Source organism: Rhamphochromis longiceps, linkage group LG3 (assembly GCF_057381845.1).
Source record: "Rhamphochromis longiceps isolate RC_006_pf linkage group LG3, R_longiceps_female_GT1.1, whole genome shotgun sequence".
NCBI classification, from domain to species: Eukaryota; Metazoa; Chordata; class Actinopteri; order Cichliformes; family Cichlidae; genus Rhamphochromis; species Rhamphochromis longiceps.
Window position 1 is genome coordinate 59843585 of NC_140559.1, and position 19907 is coordinate 59863491.

At 43.3% G+C, this 19907-nt stretch overlaps 2 protein-coding genes and 1 long non-coding RNA gene across 4 annotated transcripts in view; all 3 read left to right on the forward strand.

The window, feature by feature from the left end:
• The window catches only part of LOC146675489 (uncharacterized), a 129538-nt gene that overhangs the window by 53045 nt on the left and 56586 nt on the right, over positions 1–19907 (forward strand). The window lies entirely within an intron of this gene.
• Positions 1–19907, forward strand: part of LOC146675491 (NACHT, LRR and PYD domains-containing protein 1-like) — a 154453-nt gene that overhangs the window by 45083 nt on the left and 89463 nt on the right. The window lies entirely within an intron of this gene.
• LOC146675493 (focadhesin-like) lies at positions 9457–19133 on the forward strand. Of its 2 annotated transcripts, XM_085400541.1 has the most exons (6): positions 9457–9708; positions 10774–10873; positions 16485–16586; positions 16683–16810; positions 18699–18825; positions 18940–19133. In XM_085400541.1, exons 3-6 carry the CDS (start codon positions 16518–16520, stop codon positions 19105–19107), a joined length of 492 nt encoding a protein of 163 aa, XP_085256667.1. In that variant the 5' UTR covers positions 9457–9708; positions 10774–10873; positions 16485–16517; the 3' UTR covers positions 19108–19133. The 2 variants fall into 2 exon arrangements, with proteins under 2 accessions (XP_085256667.1, XP_085256668.1); XM_085400542.1 differs by lacking the exon at positions 10774–10873 and having other exon boundaries at positions 9486–9708.

Consider the following 19907-nt stretch of genomic DNA (forward strand, 5'->3'; position numbering starts at 1 on the left):
GATCTCACTTGGAGAAAAGAGACTCAATAATAAAGGTCAACGCTCTACTAAACTATCAGTTGTTGAGCGTCCAGTACAAAAACTTGTATTGTTGTTAGAAAGTTCCTAAGGTAACTCCTACATGGGTTATTTTGTTTTCGGAAAATTATTCATTTTGGTTCTTATGTAAACCAATTATTCGTAATTTTGGTGGGAGTGTAAATAACCCTGAATGCCTTTCCTTGCACCTTATTTTGGCACTCATTCCTGTTTTCTACTACCAACTTCCTGTTCGTGTGTAGAAGCTTTTATTTTGATGGGACGATTTCCTGTAAAAACTGTTTTTGGCGTAGTTTTCAGCAGCAGTCCCGGGAGTTTTGAAATGTGATGGCTTAACGGAGCCTATGGAGATTTCTTTTGTCATTAGCAGCCCCCTTGATAGAGGCACAAGGTATGGTTATGATATAAATGAGGACACGTTTAGATGTTTCTGTGACAGTTGCTACATTTGTTAAATGTTACGTTGATACGAACTTCATGTTATAAGGTTTACGATTGTAAGAGTGTGGATTATTTTTGCTTACACGCTGTTTCTATGTATACATCCCCAGCTCTTACGGTGAGATTGATGGTTTACTGCCATTAAACCTTCAAAACGTCATCAGTAAAGTGTCATCCTTCATTCGGGGGGGTTCACTACAAATTGTATAACCATCCATCCATCCATCCATCTTCATCCGCTTTATCCGAGGCCGGGTCGTGGGGGCAGCAGCCTAAGCAAAGAGGCCCAGACCTCCCTCTCCCCAGCCACCTCCTCCAGCTTATCCGGGGAATGCCAAGGCGTTCCCAGGCCAGCCGAGAGATATAATCTCTCCAGCGTGTCCTGAGTCTGCCCCGGGGTCTCCTCCCGGTGGGACATGCCTGGAACACCTCACCCAGGAGGCGCCCAGGGGGCATCCTTGTCAGATGCCCGAACCACCTCAGCTGGCTCCTTTCGATGTGGAGCAGCAGCGGCTCTACTCTGAGCCCCTCCCGGATGGCCGAACTTCTCACCCTATCTCTAAGGGAGAGGCCAGCCACCCTTCGGAGTGTTGTATTGCTTATAATGTTTGCACTCCGTGCTTACTGTCCCTTGTGGTCCACCGTAGTGGCAAGGGGGAGTGTTTGTTGTCACGAAAGTGGGTGTGTTTTATGTTGAACTGGACGAGCGGCAATAAAGATAATGGTGGCTCACGAAGCAGATTATGAACACGTTATTCATAAGTTTGAGACAGAACATTACACGGAGGAAGCTCATTTCTGCCGCTTGTATCCGCGATCTCGTTCTTTTGGTCACTACCCACAGCTCGTGGCCATAGGTGAGGGTAGGGACGTAGATCGACCGGTAAATTGAGAGCTTCGCTTTTACACTCAGCTCCCTCTTCACCACGACGGACCGGTGCAGCGTCCGCATTACTGCAGCTGCAGCCCCAATCCGTCTGTCGGATAACTATAGATTCCTTTTTGTGTCTCCTGAAGCTGCCCTTGCATTTGACAAGTCTTGCTTGTACTGAAGCTCTAGTTTAGTTGAATTGCATGTTTTCACTGTGCAGTATTAGTAAGGAATGTAGGAGTGCCTTCACTGGAGTCTCTGTTCTCTTACTGCGTGTCTGTGGTTCCCAGCACTGATACTGGATTGAGATTTACAGTCTATAAAGTCTTTAAAGGACTTCAGCGGCAAAGAGAATATTTTCACACACTTACTGGATGTTAAGTCTGTTTGCCATGACTTTAAACCAATTTGTTAAGAAAGTAAAATATCGTCTAGCTATTGTGATATTAATCAGAATCAGAATACTTTATTGATCCCGAGGGGAAATCATTTAATATTAATAATTAATCATTATATTAATACTCAATATTAATAGTAATTATTAATTAATAATATTTAATATTAATTATCACTACAGTGTCATTATTTATCTTTAAATTCATTTTAATGACTGCTAACTACGGTGCACTTTATCCAAAAATTATCCAGTATTTTATTTTGAGCATGAAATGCGGTCATTTCCGTTACGGTCTTCGTTACGTTCAACAAACCGGATCGCTTTAAGAGGCACAGCGCACGCGCGGCTTGGTTCACCCGCTTGAGGCCTCAGAAAGAGCACGAGATGCAAAGAACCAATAAGAGAACAACAGATCCACAGATCTCCAATCAACTATCGGCAACCTCCCGTAAGAACGCTACGTTCAGGTCCCAAAGGAAACCTGATGTTTCTGCCTTAAAACAATTAAATGTAACGTTCAAAGTCGCTCGAACTGGAGTTTACGTTTAAAATGATAATCTGATTGTTCCAGGCTAACGAAAAGAAGTAATTCAGTGAAAGTCCAGTTTCCCCTTTTCTGTGCATATATGTTACTAAAAAGGTTTTTTACTATACTGCATAATAACTCCCAAATTTGGACAAAATAATAAGAAAGTCTATGAAAAATCCTCTTATACAAACTAGCCTTCAGTGTACTCCAGAGAATTAGCTTAAAGTGTCATATAATAACAACAATAAATAACCATCATTATTGTATAGCACTATTTAAAACACATTTCTGAAACTCTTAACACATCACAGAGAGGTCTACATATCGCATCACACAGTATAGAAATATGTATATTCAACCATAAACTGTTACAGATCCTTCTTGCAAACATATTAACATTAAAGCAGTGGTGTGAATCATAGTCAATAGGAAATGGATAAATGGATGGAGATAGAAGGAAATGAAATTACATCTAATTATTACTGGTACATGGTACAGTATAGGACTGCTGCATATTCTTCCCACTGAATGTGTCCAGTTACCCTTAATTAACATACAATGAAAGCTGAGTTAGTCTGAGGATTGACCCTTGTGGGATCCCATAGGAGTGGAGTAAGCTGTTAAGTCTAATTGTTGAATGTTGCCATTGTGTTTCTTAAATTTGTACAGTCTTAGTTTAAGCAGTAGGATCAAAGCCATCCCTTTGATCCTGACCACCTCTCCAACCACTCTGTGCTGGGGGAGGTTTTATTGTAGATACATCCTATCTGAAAGATCTGTTTCTTTTGATGTAAACTTCCTGGGTTTACGACCCTTTGGTCAGCAGGAGGTCTGACACACACACACACACACACACACACACACACACACACACACACACACACACACACACACACACACACACACACTCTTACAGAAGTTCACACATATACATTTACATACAGTGGCTTGTCTTTGTAACCAAAGGGGGTTGCAAGGGGAGGTGTTTTGTAAACTATTGTTTGAAGTTTGTCAATAAAAGGCAGCGAGAGGAGGCCATCATTGGGGTTCTTTGTCGTGCTGGACACAGACGAGGCCTCCCTTGTGCAAGTAATGGATCGATCGACTGTCTTGTTTTCTTCATGATGAATAAGTCTCTAGAATTAGCGGGGTTTGTGGAAACACAGACCCAACATAAGCCCTGTAGTTATTTATATGAATTTTGAAGTGTTTGTGAGATAAGAATGATGAAAACTATGTGAGAGCATCGCTATAACTATAATCTCAGTTCACTATTCTGTTTGAATGGCATTAATCACCTTACCATTACTCAAGAATATTATTTTGGAGTTTCAGTAGGCACAGTGATTTACACACTGGTGCCTTCCTGCAAAAACCTGTTCCTGGTATTAACGCCTGTCAGCGGGGGGCTGTATTCCTGTTTTCTCCTACAATCCAAGGGCCCTAAATTTAATTGACCATAGTGTGAATATGAGTGTGTGGTTCTGTCTCTCAGTGATGGACTAGTGGCAGGTCAAGAGGTACCCATGACAGGTGGGATGGGTTCGTGACACCACAGGTTCCTAAGTTGGAGGAGAGGTTAAGAGGATGGATGGATGGATGGTGTTTTAGTGCTGTGACTCTGAGAGAAACTAGATTAGAACTGATGCAAGGTGCAGGGTTCCTTAACCAGTTGAAGAAGCAGGTTTTTGGAAAACTTCAGTAACGACTTGTATTTTAGAAATGTGGCTGTAATTATATAACAGTGGAAGACACAGGCTGCCTTCAAGTGTTCAGGTATCCAAAGCAAAAGCTGATAACATGAAGGAAAGGGGAGATGACCAGAAAGGTATCTTTGAGAGATTTACCAGGAATAATATCAGCAGAAGGCTATGCATATGAAAATTGGTATTCACGAAATCGAAACTGTACATTCAGGCAACAGTTATTAATTTAAATTAATGTTCAAAATATTTAAAATGAAAGATTTTACTACTTTGTGAAAAGTATTAGTTGATCTTGAATTTAAGGGCATCGACTCATCTTTATAAAGGTGGGACGGGGACCAGAAAAACCCAGAGAAGTAAGTGTTGGAGGGACAGGAATATTTTGCAACTAATTCGCTTATCTGGCCATAGGGAAGTCATTTAATTGGGTATAAAAGGAGCATACTGGAAGAACAGGGCTCTCATTGGTTTACCCATCTACAAACTGTGGCACAATATCAGAATAATGTTCTGCAGTGTAAAATCTTTACTGGGTAAATCTAGTAAAGATCTGAAAACCAACATGATCTTCTGTTACTCAGGTGGCATGCTGTCATGGAAATCACTGCATGGGTTTAGGAACACCTGCACGTTCTGCCTGTGAACACTGACATATCCAAATGGTCTGAGCTGAAGTTTGTTATCAGTGTTTAAAAAGGCTGCATCTCTGATGGTTGGCATTAGATCAGTGCCTATGGAATTGGCACCTTGCACATTTGGAAAGGAACCAAGACTGAATTATATACACAGGTTTTAGAGCAACATGCTCCCATGGAGATGATGTCTTTTACATGTTTATGGAGGATGTTGCTAAGCTGCACACTACAGCAGGGCTTTGTAGTGGAAGACCGCAAGTTCTGCACCAGATATTTGATGATATTTGTGACATCACGAGAGGAAAAGCCGCAGGACTGTTGAGCAGCTCTGTCCCTTATATCAGACAGAAATGGGACAACGATGCTCTCCGAAAAGTCCAGCACCTGGTCTCCTCAGTTCCCAGGTGTTTATGGATGGTTGTTGAAAGTAGAGGTGATGTTGGAAACATGGCCATGCTGCAAGCTTTTTGGGATGTTGCTGCCACCAAATTCACAATGAGCTCATTTGTTTTCTATGTTGCGTTATGAGTAAAGTATGGGTTCATGAGATTTGGAGGAGGTAAAGTTTGTTGAACAGCATGTATAACTTTAACTGAGCTTCCTTAGTCTTTCTTAGCCTGCTGCAGTTACAGTTACAGCCGCGTATCTGTTACAGTGAACCTGCCGTCAGCTGTATAACGTTAGCATTAGCCTGTGTTGATGCTAAGCTGCTATTAGCAGGTCCTGTTCAGCGCTAAGTTGTGTCCGGACGACTTTACAGTTTAGTTTTCTCCGATCACCAGATAACTGTGGATGGCCTCGTGTGTACGGAAGCTTCGTGGTGAAGCGCTTTGGCCTGTGGGAAATGTAGGAAACACCAGGACGAGCTGCGCACCGCAGGAAACAAACATGCTGCTCTGTCTTGGGTGGTTGGCTTTGCCATTTCCAGATTGAGCGTTGTTATATATCTGGGGGATTACTCCTGATTAATTATTTGAGCTGTCACGTACTATGTGGCTGTATCAGTGTGAGTGCAGCTCATCATGGTGTGTCGCACTAATTTAATAACAGTAGATGTTAGCCTGATGTCCTCTTAGAGACCAACAGAGCAACGCTGCTGATTTTATTTTTGTATTTTATAGTTTGAAAGTGACACTTGGGACACAATGAGTGTGCGTCCCAATGTATTGTGCTCCTTCAGACACAGATCCACACAGCATGTGTATATAAACCATGGAAGAAGCAGAGCTTTCATAGTGACACACTGCTTAGCTTCACAGTGTGTGTGACACAGGTGGGTCACTTGGATGGGCAGAGGTGAGGCCTGGTAAAAAGCTACAGCTGTAAACTGTGACAGTGCTCATATAGGGGGCTGTTGGGGTTGTCTCACTTTTGGATGCAGGCTCCAGGGGCCGTTAGGGGAATTGCAGTTTTTGGCACTTCTGCACAGGTTTCAGTTTTCAGCCCTGGAGGTGCCGCCTGATATGAGGTGACACTTTTGTCTTTGTCCTCTCACCGTCTGTGAGAGGTGGGTATCCACCATGTGAGTCCCTCCCTCTCCACCAGTCGGTCAGACGTCTGCCCGTCCTCCAGTCTGTTTCGGCTAAAAGGGAGATTTTCCTTCCTGCTGTGGCCGAGGGCTTGCTCATTGGGGTAGAGCGGTTAGTGGGATTTTCTCTGTACTTCGTGGTCTGTGCCTTCACGTGACTGTTGTTGTGATTTGTTGATCACAGAGACCTAAAAGACCTGGTGACCTCTAATTTCCTGCTTCTAAATCCAGACAGAGGCTGTTGTGCTCGGCCCTAAAACTCTTAGAAACAGCATCATCGTGGCCTCCAGTGAAGCTGTGAGGAGCCATCTTTGAGCAGAATATATCATTCAGTGTGCACAAACAACCACGTAGGTCTGTGAACTAAGCTGAGAGTGATTCTAGCTGCACGATTGTGAGTCAGTGTTATCAGACAGGTGCCATGAAAAGCCTCAAAGCCTCCAGTTAACCTGAAACGCTGCAGCACGAGTACCAACAGGAAGTAGAAAGAGAGCATATCTGTCACATATTAGCTCCTCTTCACTGACTCCCTGTTAAATCCAAGATTTAAAGTCCTCCTTCTAACAGACGAGGCCTCGAATAATCAGCCTCTGTCGTCTCTTAAAAAGCTTGTAGTACAAAGTTATACTGATAGAGCACTCCCTCCTCAGACTGCAGCCTTATTTGTTGTTGCTAGGTAGAATAGGAGGCAGTGCCTTCAGCTGTCTCTCAGTGGCCCATCTCCTGTGGACCAGCTCCCAGCTTGGATTCACGAGACTCCCCATTTAGTTTTCGTGTTTTTTCTCTAAAGCTTATTGTTAGAACTGGATCAGGTGTCTCTGAGCCGTATCCCAGTAACACTGCAGTAGGAGGGCTGCTGGGAGACTTCATCATCTATCACCATGTGTTCTCTTTGAAAGCTACATATTTCTTATATAAGATAACGTAATCAGGCACTGTTAGCATCTCTGTTTGAACACTTATTAATAGATATACACGACAGCACACTGCCACAGTACTAAAATAGTTTAGCAAAGTGCATTTGGAAACAACAATGTACACGTCATGTAAGTTCATATAAAGTTTCATCCAGACTGATCACATGTCTCTGAGGTGAGGAGGAGCAACATCACCTCATTACATCATTTTATTCCCTGTTCACAACCACAGTTTAAATCATGATTCAAGTACAGATTTGAAGCTTTAACAAAAGTATTGCTTTCATTTCTCATAAATATTTTAATGCTCTCACCACATTTATTGGACACATTCATTTTAAATATAAAGATTGTTTTTAATACCTTGATGAAAATCCTTTGCAGATGATGCCTCAGGTCTAAAACTGTATTCCCAGTATTCCCAGTGTGCCTCCTTAGTGTCATGGTAACACGTTGGCTCAGGAAGTGACAAAGTCACTTTTTAAAGGCAAATAAGAAGCTTTAAAAAATAAAAGCTGCCATATGAAACAAATGGAGCTTCCTGCTGTGGTGACCCCAGAGTGACTAAAGCATTTCTATAAACTAACACAAGAATAAACGAAAACATATCAAAATGAAAAGTAACTGCCATAAATCTCATGTACTTACACAGAAAAGTCAAAGCTCTGCCCATCAAAGCCCCGACTGTGATGACCTCAGGGCTCCACCACAGCAATCACAGGCTGCCACTGTGCCGCTGAGTGCTCTCCCAAAAAGCCGCGGCCCGTCAGGCCCGTCGGGCTCGTGCAGTCTGAGTGTTGCACAGCAAAGCCTCCGTGGTGTCATTTCTAAAGCATCGTGCTCATGCATTGTTCTGGCTTGTATTGCTAGTGCAGACCTAGCATTACAGCACAGCCTGTATTGTTTGCTGTATAGGCAACATCCTGTAGAAACCGCTGGCACTGTTTGGTTTCAGACTTTCAAACCATTCACAGCCATGAAACAGGACTGAGCTTATTTTCAGCATCACCTAAAATATAATGAAGGCTTTCTTTATGCTGTTGGAACGTCTTCTTTATGTTGGTGACACGTTTGAAAGTGTTCAGATTTAAAGTGCAGTGGTGTGTGTGTGTGTGTGTGTGTGTGTGTGTGTGTGTGTGTGTGTGGTGTGTGTGTGTGTGTGCACTGTCACGCTGCTCTGACTGGTCAGTGACTCTGTTCTACATATTGTAGTAAATAAGCTGTTGATAAGATGAACAGGTGCTGACTTACCTGTTCCTGTTTTTGGGAGCCAGTAAACAGGCTGCTGGTAGCAGGTGGACAGTACAGCCTGGCTTATCGTTATGGTAACAGCAGGTGGGTGGGACTGGGTGTGTTTGGGGAGGGGCTTGGGTTACTGTGTTAGTATATTAATAGTATTCAAAAACAATATGTGTTTACTGATGCTGCTCATCCCCTCATTGTTTAGTATATGTAATAAATAATTGTTATTATTATCAATATTATTATCAGGTTAAGTGAAATTCATTCAGTCCAACTCAAAGAGAATTTCTATTTGTGCAAAATATTCCGTTTGCATAACATCAAGAAGCATAAATTCTTATTAAAATATATAAGAAAACCAAAGTGTTGTTTAGTTCGTGGGTGGATGGCTGAAGGGTAATCTTGGTTTCCTTTGTTTGGGACAAACATTTGGGAATATTTGTTTGAGAGGAAGAACTTTACATTATATATATTATATATATTATATATTATATATATTATAACACACGATAACTTTAAATGAATGTCGTGTTTTTAATTCCGCTCCGGACTCGTGAATCTCAACCCAGCAGCAGCGGTAACGTTTGCACGTCCTCTCCCGTTAATGCGGCAGGTAAATAATCAACTAACAGTGCACATTATGTTAGCGCGATCTGCCTTATTACAAACCTGCCATCACTGTGCATTTAGTGACCATGATGAGACAGACAGAGTCTGGCTCAGATGCTGGCAGTTCTCGCTGCAGTCTGCCGGTAGCGTCTCCTTTCAGGCCAGGATAGACGAACGTCACCGAGCAGTGACTCAGTTTGTGGTCAAAGGCTTGCACCGATTTTCGGTAAGTGAATGTGTTTAATTGTAGGGACATTACTGGATATTCTTGTGTAATTGCTACAGAATAATTTATGTTACACTTTGTTATTGCTACAGGAGAATATTTATTTTATTATTTTACATTTACATATTTCTTTCCTGGGGACCCTGTGACACCCATTGAAGAGCCGTAGGCTGTGGATCTCTTAAGATCTCACTGTTGGGTTTGTAAGGCCATGTTACTCCTAAATTTCTACCTTGTTCAAAGAGAAGATATAAAACAAAGTTCTGAGCTAATCGACCTTAGTGTTCTCCTTTTTTAAACAGAATCGATAAAGAATCGAAAATGGAACCGGAATCGTGAAAATCTTATCAATACCCATCCCTATTTGTCGGTACTGCGCAAAGTGGCCAACAATCCAGCAGCAGCGACCGATTGGCTGTTGGCGGTCAGCTCCGCCCTGTCGTCCAGCCAGCGCCTGTCCTCCTCTCTTGTCCTGATTGTGACTTATCTCATCATCATGGGTCAGGAAAACATCTGCCAGCTGGCTTTGAAAGCAAGCCAGGCTGTCGCTGCTGCCGACCCCTGCCAGGTAGATAACCCACACAACTGTTCTCTTAAATCTGTGGACTGAATATAAAGTAATGCATGTTGTTCCCTCTGACATGTAGATTTGTTGTATGTAAGGGAGCTAGCTTGTGTTTGTCTTTTTAAGAGCAGGAAACACATGTTGATAACCTGGTGTTTTGGCACCAACACATGACTTTGAAATGGTTCAGATCAGCAGGAAGATAAAAGCTGTCACTGCTGTGTGATTGCTGCTGATCTGCTGCCGTATAAAGGGAGAGGTTAGGGAGTGCTCTAAGGGGACAGACCTCCCTCTGGACTTGTGTTGGAGTCACTAGCTGCAGATGAAGTGTGAGTTTACCCCTCATTACTCAAGCGTGCACCGGGCCCCAGAGGATTCACCTTCTGCTCTAATTGCTCCCAGAGTGCTGCACACACTGGTGTTTGGATGCACTGGTTGAAGGTTGTTGGCATATTTGAGTCCTCTGGAGATCTCTGCTCGCTCGTACTTGTCATGTTAAACGTGCAGCAGCAGGTCTTTGTTACAGGAAAAGCCAGAAGCTAACCACTATGAAACCTAAATGATGATTTACTGCAGTGATTTTGATTCAAAGTGATGTTTTTGGCTCGACAGCATTAAACGTGTCATCGCTCAGCTTTATTTTCTTTGCCCCTCCCTCTCGCTCTCGGGCCGTGCAGGTGAAGCGGTCGCTCTGCAACAGTTAAGGCTCGGAGTGCCATTAGGTGTGTGGTGGTAATTAAGCTGTGACACTGCACAGCAGCGTGGTGTGTCTAAGGACCGTGATGCTGTCTCACTGTTTCCTTATTTGTAACCTGTCTCATACTAAAGTGTCAGGACTTCATGTGTGATCTTTGAAGCTTTAACTGACTGCAGAGTACAAGATGGGCACCACACATTTAGTATCACAAGGGCAGACTCAACCCTGCTCTATCTGTTTATGCTGAACATCCTGTGAAGCTGTCAGTTTGTGTGCACGTACAGGTCAGTGATGCAGCCTCTGTACGGTCTGACAAAGTGCATTTAATGTTTGGTTGGTGTGTTTGCTGATGTGGGTGTTTCCCTCTGCAGGTCCCGCCCCTCGTGCTGCTTCTTTTGTTCAAACTGACCAAAGAAAAGAATCCTGGCTCACGCTGTTCTCACAAGCCTGCCAAACCTCGGCACTCATAAGGTACGACTAAGAAGAACCTGTACTGACTGTGAGCGTCTGGAGACGGGGCTGGAACATCAGCAGCACCTTTCTACTTCATCTGAGCGCTCACAGTGTGTTTTAGTCCATCATACACACATGTGAGCTTTTATCTGTGGGGTCATCCAGGTCATGTAGTCTGAGGAGCTTTTCTTCATCCAGGAGGATGTCTGTACTTTTGCACAAGGTGAAGTGTTTGCTATGTGCCAGGGAGCTGGGATATAACAACAACACCTCATCCATGCTTAGGCACTACAGAGCTTTGCATGAGAATAAGGGGAACACCGATTGTGGAGCAAGACCAGGTGAGCCATCAAATGTCATGATAATATAGCATGCAGTAATGTTACTAAATGATATAACAATATTATACAGCTGTAATAAGTTACGTGTGTGATATTTATATTTGTGCTTTGTCTTTATTGTCTTTCCTCAGGAGAACAATCTCAAATAGATGAAGACCAGGGGCCCGTTCTTCGTACCTCGCTAAGTAAGTTAGCTGGATTTGATTGTTGACGATTTCGCGTGATCTTGGATCGTTCGGTTCCCCGAAGCTCATCCGGGACTTGCTGTCATAGCAACAGAGCCGTAAGCGTAAACCTGCTCGGGAGCAGGTTTACTTTATGTAAACAGGATTAGATCGCGGCCACGCAGGTATGTCCGCTTCATTTATACGAAAGCAACAGCGATATTCCACCACTGTTTCACCATAAATAAATAACATCAATGTAACTAAAGATAATGCAGCACTTGATCCTTTTATTGATCTCACACAGATACATACAGGTCATTTCCTAAAAAAAGGGAAATGTACTATTAACATTCTATTACATGTATGTGATTATTACAGATGTAATTCATATTTCAGAGTAGTAATTGTAAATTACTTCGTGTAATCAAGATGAGAGACCACGGCTATAAAAGCGAAGGTGGATTTGGGAAGTCTGTCGCAGCCATGTCCTGTCCGTTTACGCGAGCCACCCATTGCGGAAGGTGCAAGATTGATAAGGAGAGTCCTCAGAATCCAGCGCATATTGCGGGACAGACAGGATCCTTTAGCTCAGCGCGACAGTGTGCTCATTGAGAGATATCGATATTCCCGTGAGGGTATTATTTACTTAACCAACTTGTTGACGAGGGGGTGCAGGACCACCACCTGTCTTTTTTGTGCTCTGCCCTTTTCTTGGTTGCTGTTATGAACAAACAAACAGATTATTTCAGGGTCTCTTTTCAAGAGACTAAAAGCAATATAAGTGATAAATATTACCATTCTGTAGAATATTCTTATATTTCACTTTTACTTGTGCCCATGTTCTAGTGGGTCCTGTTGTGGCTCTAATGTGAAAGGGGATATAATGTAACATAATATAATATAATGCCATATAATATTGGATAATATAGTGTAATATAATACATCTACCCTACTGCCTACTGGTGTTGGCCAGAGGGGCCGATGGCGCGATATGGCAGCCTGGCTTCTGTAAGTCTGCCCCAGGGCAGCTGTGGCTACAACTGTAGCTCGCCTCCACCAGTGTGTGAATGTGAGAGTGAATGAATAGTGGCATTGTAAAGCGCTTTGGGTGCCTTGAAAAGCGCTATATCAATCCACTCCATTATTATTGTTATTATTAAATTACTTACGAGTTTAATTTGTCAGCAACTTCCTGCCAGCCCTCGCTCCTTGCTTTTGCAGCCTTTGCAGTGTTCCCTTGCGTTCTGATTAAACTCTGAAACTCCTGAAATCCCTCACTCAAGAGTTCTTGCTCTGCTGCCAAAAAATACCGAGCGCGCTCCTTCGACATTTTCGCCGACCAATCAGAGGGTTGCCGATCAATGTTTCTACTATCGATGCGTAGCCCCTTTTACGACACCCAGTGATCTCACATTACTTCATCCAGCTGTACTAATCGTCAACAGCAGGTGTGTTCGGAGAACCGGATTAGCGAGCTCACGGTTAGCGCGATGATTTGGTCTTAGATATGTCATTTGATCTTGGATGTAGTAAGCGACGTACGAAGAACGGGCCCCTGGTTAGCATGGTGATTGAGGACTCCCAGCCATTTAGCATTGTGGAGGACAAAGGATTCAAAAGATTTGTTAAATCATTAAATCCTAGCTATGTTCTCCCCACTAAAAAGGCCATAAAAGCAGTGAAAATTTAGTTTTTACAGAATAAAATGTGGGCAGGACTGACGCCTCAGTGTGTAGCTGTCCATACCTCAACGTTACAAAAGCACAACTACTGTCCACACCCCAACCACACCTCACCTCACAGTAAATGATCATTTCCATTTTAAACATTTCCAAATTATCATTTTCCATACTGCCAGTATAAATATACAAAGTATACTGCCATCACTACAATATAGATGTTTTACACACTCCTTTTGTTGTTGACATTTACAGGCTGTGTGCAAAAGGCCACACTCTTCAAATTCATGCCAACTAATATTTTTACGTCCAGTAGATGTCCTACTAGAGCAAATGAAGCTTTAAGAAGCTTTGCGCTGGGATGAACCAATTGGATGAAAAGCTTCAGTGCTTCATGAAGCTTCATCTGCCCATCACTAGGTTTTATTGACCCAAAAATTGTCAATATTACAGTTCTGATCATTTAACAGTATATATCCATAATTTCGTATCTATTAAAAGAAAGCTGACACATGTGAGACTTAATTAGAGATGTAAACAGAGAGTTATGAAACCTGCAGCTGCAGAAGCCAGCGAAAAAAAAAGAGGCAAACACAGCGCGGACCCGACGACACACCAAAATCTGATTCTGACGCGTCGGGTCCGCGCTCTGCGTTTACGTTTGTATGCAGAATCCGTAAACCTGCTCCCAGTTACTGTTTTAGCTGTTTGGTGTTTGACGACATGTTGTGAGGTTTAACCTGAGATGCTGGCGTTTCAGGCATAATAACGTTAATTTACAAATCGACACGGGATTTTAATGAATCAATATCACTTTATTCAATTTAGTATGGATTGTAATCAGAAAAGCGATAATCAAAACCCACCCCTAATCAAGAACTTGCAAAGTAAAAACATGATCAATGTAAGGTAGCCCTTTTGTTATTTACATTTAAAAAGAGGATTAGTGTTACTGTGTGCTGGCTGAGTCGGTTTCTTTTCTTAGAAATAGTTTCTCCTGCCCTGGAGAAAATCCACTTGCATGGAATAGAAGAGGCTGTGGAGTGCAGGAACCACACTGCAAGCTGGTAGATATGCAGGTATTCCTGGGTCCTGCAGACTATCACCCAAAAACAATAAACAAAATGATTTTCTAAACTGTAGCAATGTAATGTACGTATAGTGTCAAATACATTTTTGTAGTCTTCATTAGCTTTAATTCACATGGAAGTGTTCCTAAAGTCATATGCTGTAATGATATTTACATTATGAAAACATGATTTTGGACATTTCAGGTTTTTCACTTCGGCAGATAAAATGAATTGAGCAAAATCAACTCAAAATATTCCCACACGCCATAACGTCCTCTCTTCCTCGCTGGCTCCATATCTGTCAGTGGAATGATCACCTCTTCGCTATCTGTCACCATCAACACACTCCACGAATCCAGTGGATGATTCACTTCCTTATATCCGTTTGAATCAGGTACCGAAGCAGTTACGTGCGTAATGAAGCTTCGGACGTCACTGGTCACGTGACTTTTGCCAAACGAAGCAAGCCTCGACACAGTGCTTCTGAACCAGTGTGTTGTTTTTTTCGACACACGCTCCGGAGCGTCAGCTTCAAGCGGGCCATCACTAGTGCACACCATATAAACATTGGAAGGTGTGATGGAAAAATAAATACATTTAATAAAGAAACAATATTGAACAATAAGTAGAATATTTTAAAGTAGTGACTGTAAATTAAACTAAAGTGAATCAACGGGTGGTGAGGTGTGGAGCTTACCATGTGTGGCATGCCATCACAACTGCACAAAGTTGGCCTTTATGGAAGAGTGGCAAGAAGAAAGCCATTGTTAACAGAAAACCATAAGAAGTCCCGTTTGCAGTTTGCCACAAGCCATGTGGGGGACACAGCAAACATGTGGAAGAAGGTGCTCTGGTCAGATGAGACCAAAATGCAAAATGCTCTGTGTGGAAAACTAACACTGCACATGACTCTGAACACACCATCCCCACTGTCAGATATGGTGGTGGCAGCATCATGCTCTGGGGGTGCTTCTCTTCAGCAGGGACAGGGAAGCTGGTCAGAGTTGATGGGAAGATGGATGGAGCCAAATACAGGGCAATCTTGGAAGAAAACCTCTTGGAGTCTGCAAAAGACTTGAGACTGGGGCGGAGGTTCACCTTCCAGCATGACAACAACCCTGAACATAAAGCCAGGGCAACAATGGAGTGGTTTAAAACAAAACATATCCATGTGTTAGAATGGCCCAGTCAAAGTCCAGATCTAAATCCAATCGAGAATCTGTGGCAAGATCTGAAAACTGCTGTTCACAAATGCTGTCCATCTAATCTGACTGAGCTGCAGCTGTTTCAAAGAAGAATGGGCAAAGATTTCAGTCTGTAGATGTGCAAAGCTGGTAGAGACAGACCCTAAAAGACTGGCAGCTGGAACTGCAGCAAAAGGTGGTTCTACAAAGTATTGACTCAGGGGGGTGAATAATTACACACACCCCACTTTGCAGTTATTGATTTGCAAAAAATGTTTGGAATCATGTATGATTTTCGTTCCACTTCTCACGTGTGCACCACTTTGTGTTGGTCTTTCACCTGGAAGTCCAATGAAACTGATTCATGTTTGTGGCTGTAATGTGACAAAATGTGGGAAAGTTCAAGGGGGCCGAATACTTTTGCAACCCACTGTATTTTACCTACACATGCATTCTTATATTTAGACAACACCTGAGGGATAAAACAAACTGTAAATGTCTCCCGCTGGTGTTAACAGCACCACTAACACATCTGTGCTGATGGGGTGTGTGTATCTGTGATCTACAGCTCATGTCTGTCACATCAAATGCAGCTGAGTTTATGTAGATCCATAAAGCACAGCTGATCGTCCTGCGCTGTCTGTGGTCCTGAAATGAACCTAATAAACAAAGATGTGTTTTTGAGGTTTATCAGTGTAAAAGCAGAGATCAGACTGATGTCCATCAAATCTCTGTGATGCCATCTCTGTGCACAAATGAATGGCACAATATCAAGAGCAACAAATCAAACACTGCATTAAACAAACTGTGCTAAATATTAGCACCATTAGCAGGGCACTGTGTGTGGCAAATGTTGGTAAATCAGTTTGTGCACATAACTGAAATGTTCCCCTCTCGATGTTTAGCACTTTGACAAAGGAACAAAGAGAAATTCCCACGTCTTCCACACAGTTTTCTCTGTGTGAACACAGACAGTGTTTCTTGTACCCAGTTTGTAGGAGCTGGGATTGGACTCCACCACAGCAGCCTCTGTGTGGGATAGATGCAGTGCTCTGTAGTATAAAGCACTCTGTCAGTGAGCTGGACTCTCCAAACCAGCAGTCATCGTCTAACATCTGCCTTCTTCAGCTGTAACCGTGTGTTTCTCTTGTAAACTTGGCTCTGATCGTATGTGCTGTAATATTCCAGCTTTGCTTCCCGATCGTGCTGCACAGTCTGCACATGCTGGCCGGCTCCCCCAAGCTGAGAGCAGTGGGACTGCGCCTCATGACCGCTCTGTGGAAAAAACAGGTTTGCAATAATAACGCATTACTATAAATGTCATATTCATGTGTTCAAAGCTTCTGTTTGTCTTTGATTGTGTGCTGCTTTGGTCATGTCTGTAAGGACCGGGTCTACCCAGAGCTGCAGCGTCTAATGAGCCAGCAGGACAGCAGGGTGGTGCTGGGGAGGGACGCCCAGTGGGAGCAGATCCTGGCCAGGGCCGCCTGTGTCAGGGACATCTGCAGAGAGAGGTGGGTCCTCCCATACTTACAGAAACAGTGGGCACTTCCTACATTCACTGGTTCATTCATTCAGTGGACTTTGCATGCACAGTGCAGACAGTGTGAGCTTCCAACACCAGGATTCTTCATCTTCCCTTCTAATGAGTAATAATCACTGACTGGACTCTTCATAGATGTTTCTGCTCAGCAAGCTGATGAAAGTTCAGAAACATAGAAATATTTGTTTTTTCAGTCACATCACATCAACTTTGCTTGTTAAGATAAATGAATGCACTTTGTAGCTTTGCAGTGAATGAAGCCTCAGCTCAACGCTCCACTGAGTCCCTGTTTCTCCAAAAATCAGCAGGAGTCCAGTTTTAAATATTTCCGTACAAATGTCCAGAGCAGCTACACGTGCCTGAATCCAGAAGGATCAAAGTCTTACAAAGTTCAGTTCAAACAGAGAGACTGAGAGGCAGCTAACTTCCTGTCTCTGCCAGACTATCAAAATAAAAGCATACATTTGAAGCAAAAGAAATCCAACTATGTCAGTCTGTAAGCACTGCTTCCCATATAATACAACTCTAAGCAAGTGAGCCATAACTTTATAGTTTTAACTTTAATCCAAACTATATTCATCATATAAACTCCACAAACTGCATCCAGGCCTTTATGGCCTTTATGTGTGTTGATGAAATAAAACGATGATTTTATTTGATTATTTCCTTTGTTCTAACCAGCTGGTGCACACTGTTCATCCTCCCGGGGCCTGTTACGCCTGCTAACATGTACATGCAGCTTTTTTAGCAGCATTAGTGAAAACCTGGGAAACCCTCTGGATATATGCTACAGTACAAATTTAGCAAATCATTGAGCTGTTTCGTTGTTTTCACAAATGCTTACGTTTTTCTTCCCCTGCCAGTGGCGGACTCCCTCAGGTATCGGTGCGTTGGTGGTTATTTGTGTCTGGGGGTGGGCGTCCAGGTACACACTGGCTCACTCCTTGGCGGCCGCTTATCGGGGCCTGGAACCTGGGGCTCGCTCGGGCCACTTCGGAGGTGGGGTGCCCCCGGCCTCTCGGCCTGGGGCTCGGTCACTCAGGCACAGCTGGCTGCCGGCGGAGCTCACGGGCGCGTCACTGCAACTCCCCCTGGCTTCTGTGGCGCGGCTGCCCCTCTGTTGGTCTTCCATGGTCTCTTGTGTTCTGGGGGCCTCTGGATGTCTGGAGTTTTGATCTCCTCCATACCTGCTTCATACCCTGGAGGACGGGGCTGTGGCCCCCCCACACTCCCTAGCAGATCGTTACATGGAGAAACCTTTGGAATACAAGCACGCTGATCCACACAGGTATGCACACAGGTGTTCACTGCTCGTGGACTTAAATTACACCTTTCTTGGCTGCTACTTCGAAGCACATCTGTCCTGCGTGCTGCACAACAACATTGAATATTTAGTATTTACTGCTGTTTACACTAAGCTAGATTAATGCGATGGTGTTGTGTTTAGTATGTTGCTTTGTTTTTTTTGTTTTTTTTTGCTTGTTTTCTATTCTTCTCTCAACAGGTGATCCAGGAGATTTTTATTTTTTTTGTTTTGTATTGTTTAACATTGTAACATGTAACATTGTTTTTCCTTTCCTTCCTCTTTCTTTCTCCCTTTCCTATCCCTCACTCATGTCTGTCAAAAAAAAAAAAAAACAACAACAACAAAAACAACAACAACAACAAATGCTTACGTTTGCTTTTATTGTAAAACATTTGCAGCCATAAGAGTTTGCAATGATAAGAAGCTGTGTTTGGCATTTACTTACTTACATGTGTCCTGGCACTTTTAATGCTTTTTTCTTAAATAAAAATGGTAACAAAATTAGAAGAAACACATTTCCCACTTTGTTCACGCTGATGTGTGTGTTAACCAGGCCTTACCAGCATGCAGGGGACATGGTGGCTGCCATTTCACTCACTTTAAAACAGTGCAACAGACCAGACCTGGCAACCCCGGCTGCTCTCGTCCTGCAGGGACTACAGGAGCTGTGTCGAGCAGAGGTACCTCGCCTGTCTCCATTTGTCTCTTTAAATTCAGGAATCATCATTTTTCTGGATCATAACTTTTGAATCTTTTCCAAAGTTCTGGTCTTAAAACAAATCTTTCTTTCTCAGGTGGTGGATATTATCTCAGCATGGAGAACTGTTTGGCCTGAGCTCAGCTGTCACTCACAGCCAGAGGTGGTTCAAGCCATCGCTGAGCTTTTGGCTCTGGTGCCTCAGCTCACAGTTAAATCAGAGCAGTACGAGGTGCGTCGTAACGTTCATGTTGCTCTGTGTTGAGGAGCTAACAGAGCGACACAGGAACTCCACCAGGTTGTTTTTCTCTGTGGTTCTGTCTGTAAACAGGACTCTCACCAGCTGTTTGTATATTCTAACCTCACTGTAGAGTCACATCTCTACATCACTGTGTTTGGTAGCTAAAGTTAGCACATCAATGTAAAGCTGGGTAGAAGCACAAAGTACAGACGTGTGAGGGTCCAGTCCTCAGAGTCCTGCTCTGGTCGGACTTCACAGTAACTAATAAATGGATCAGCGAGTGTGAGCATCTTTTTAAAAACAGAAGTTTTGCTAATTTGTTGCTCTGGAGGATTCAACACAGTGCAGCAGTGGCCGTCCCAGCAGATGAATCCTAGACCATGCAGTGCTGCTTGTTGGAAAGCTCTCCTCCTCTCTAACAATGATATGGCAGTACAGCTTAGGTTTGCAAAGTTGCATCTAAACAAACACAAGACCAAAGGCCAAAACCAAACATGGCGTATTAGCACAGGACATCTGATAGACTCCCCCCCATCATCCTGACTGACACCCCCATCACCTCTGTGGACTCATTCCGATTCCTGGGTACCACCATCACCCAGGACCTGAAGTGGGAGCCCACCATCACCTCCGTCATTATGAAAGCCCAGCAGAGGATGTACTTCCTGAGGCAGCTGAAGAAATTCAACCTGCCAACACGGACGATGATGCAGTTCTACACTGCAATCATCGAGTCCATCCTCACCTCCTCCATCACCGTGTGGTACGCTGGAGCCACTATCAGGGACAAACAGAGACTGCAGCGTGTTGTGCGCTCTGCTGAG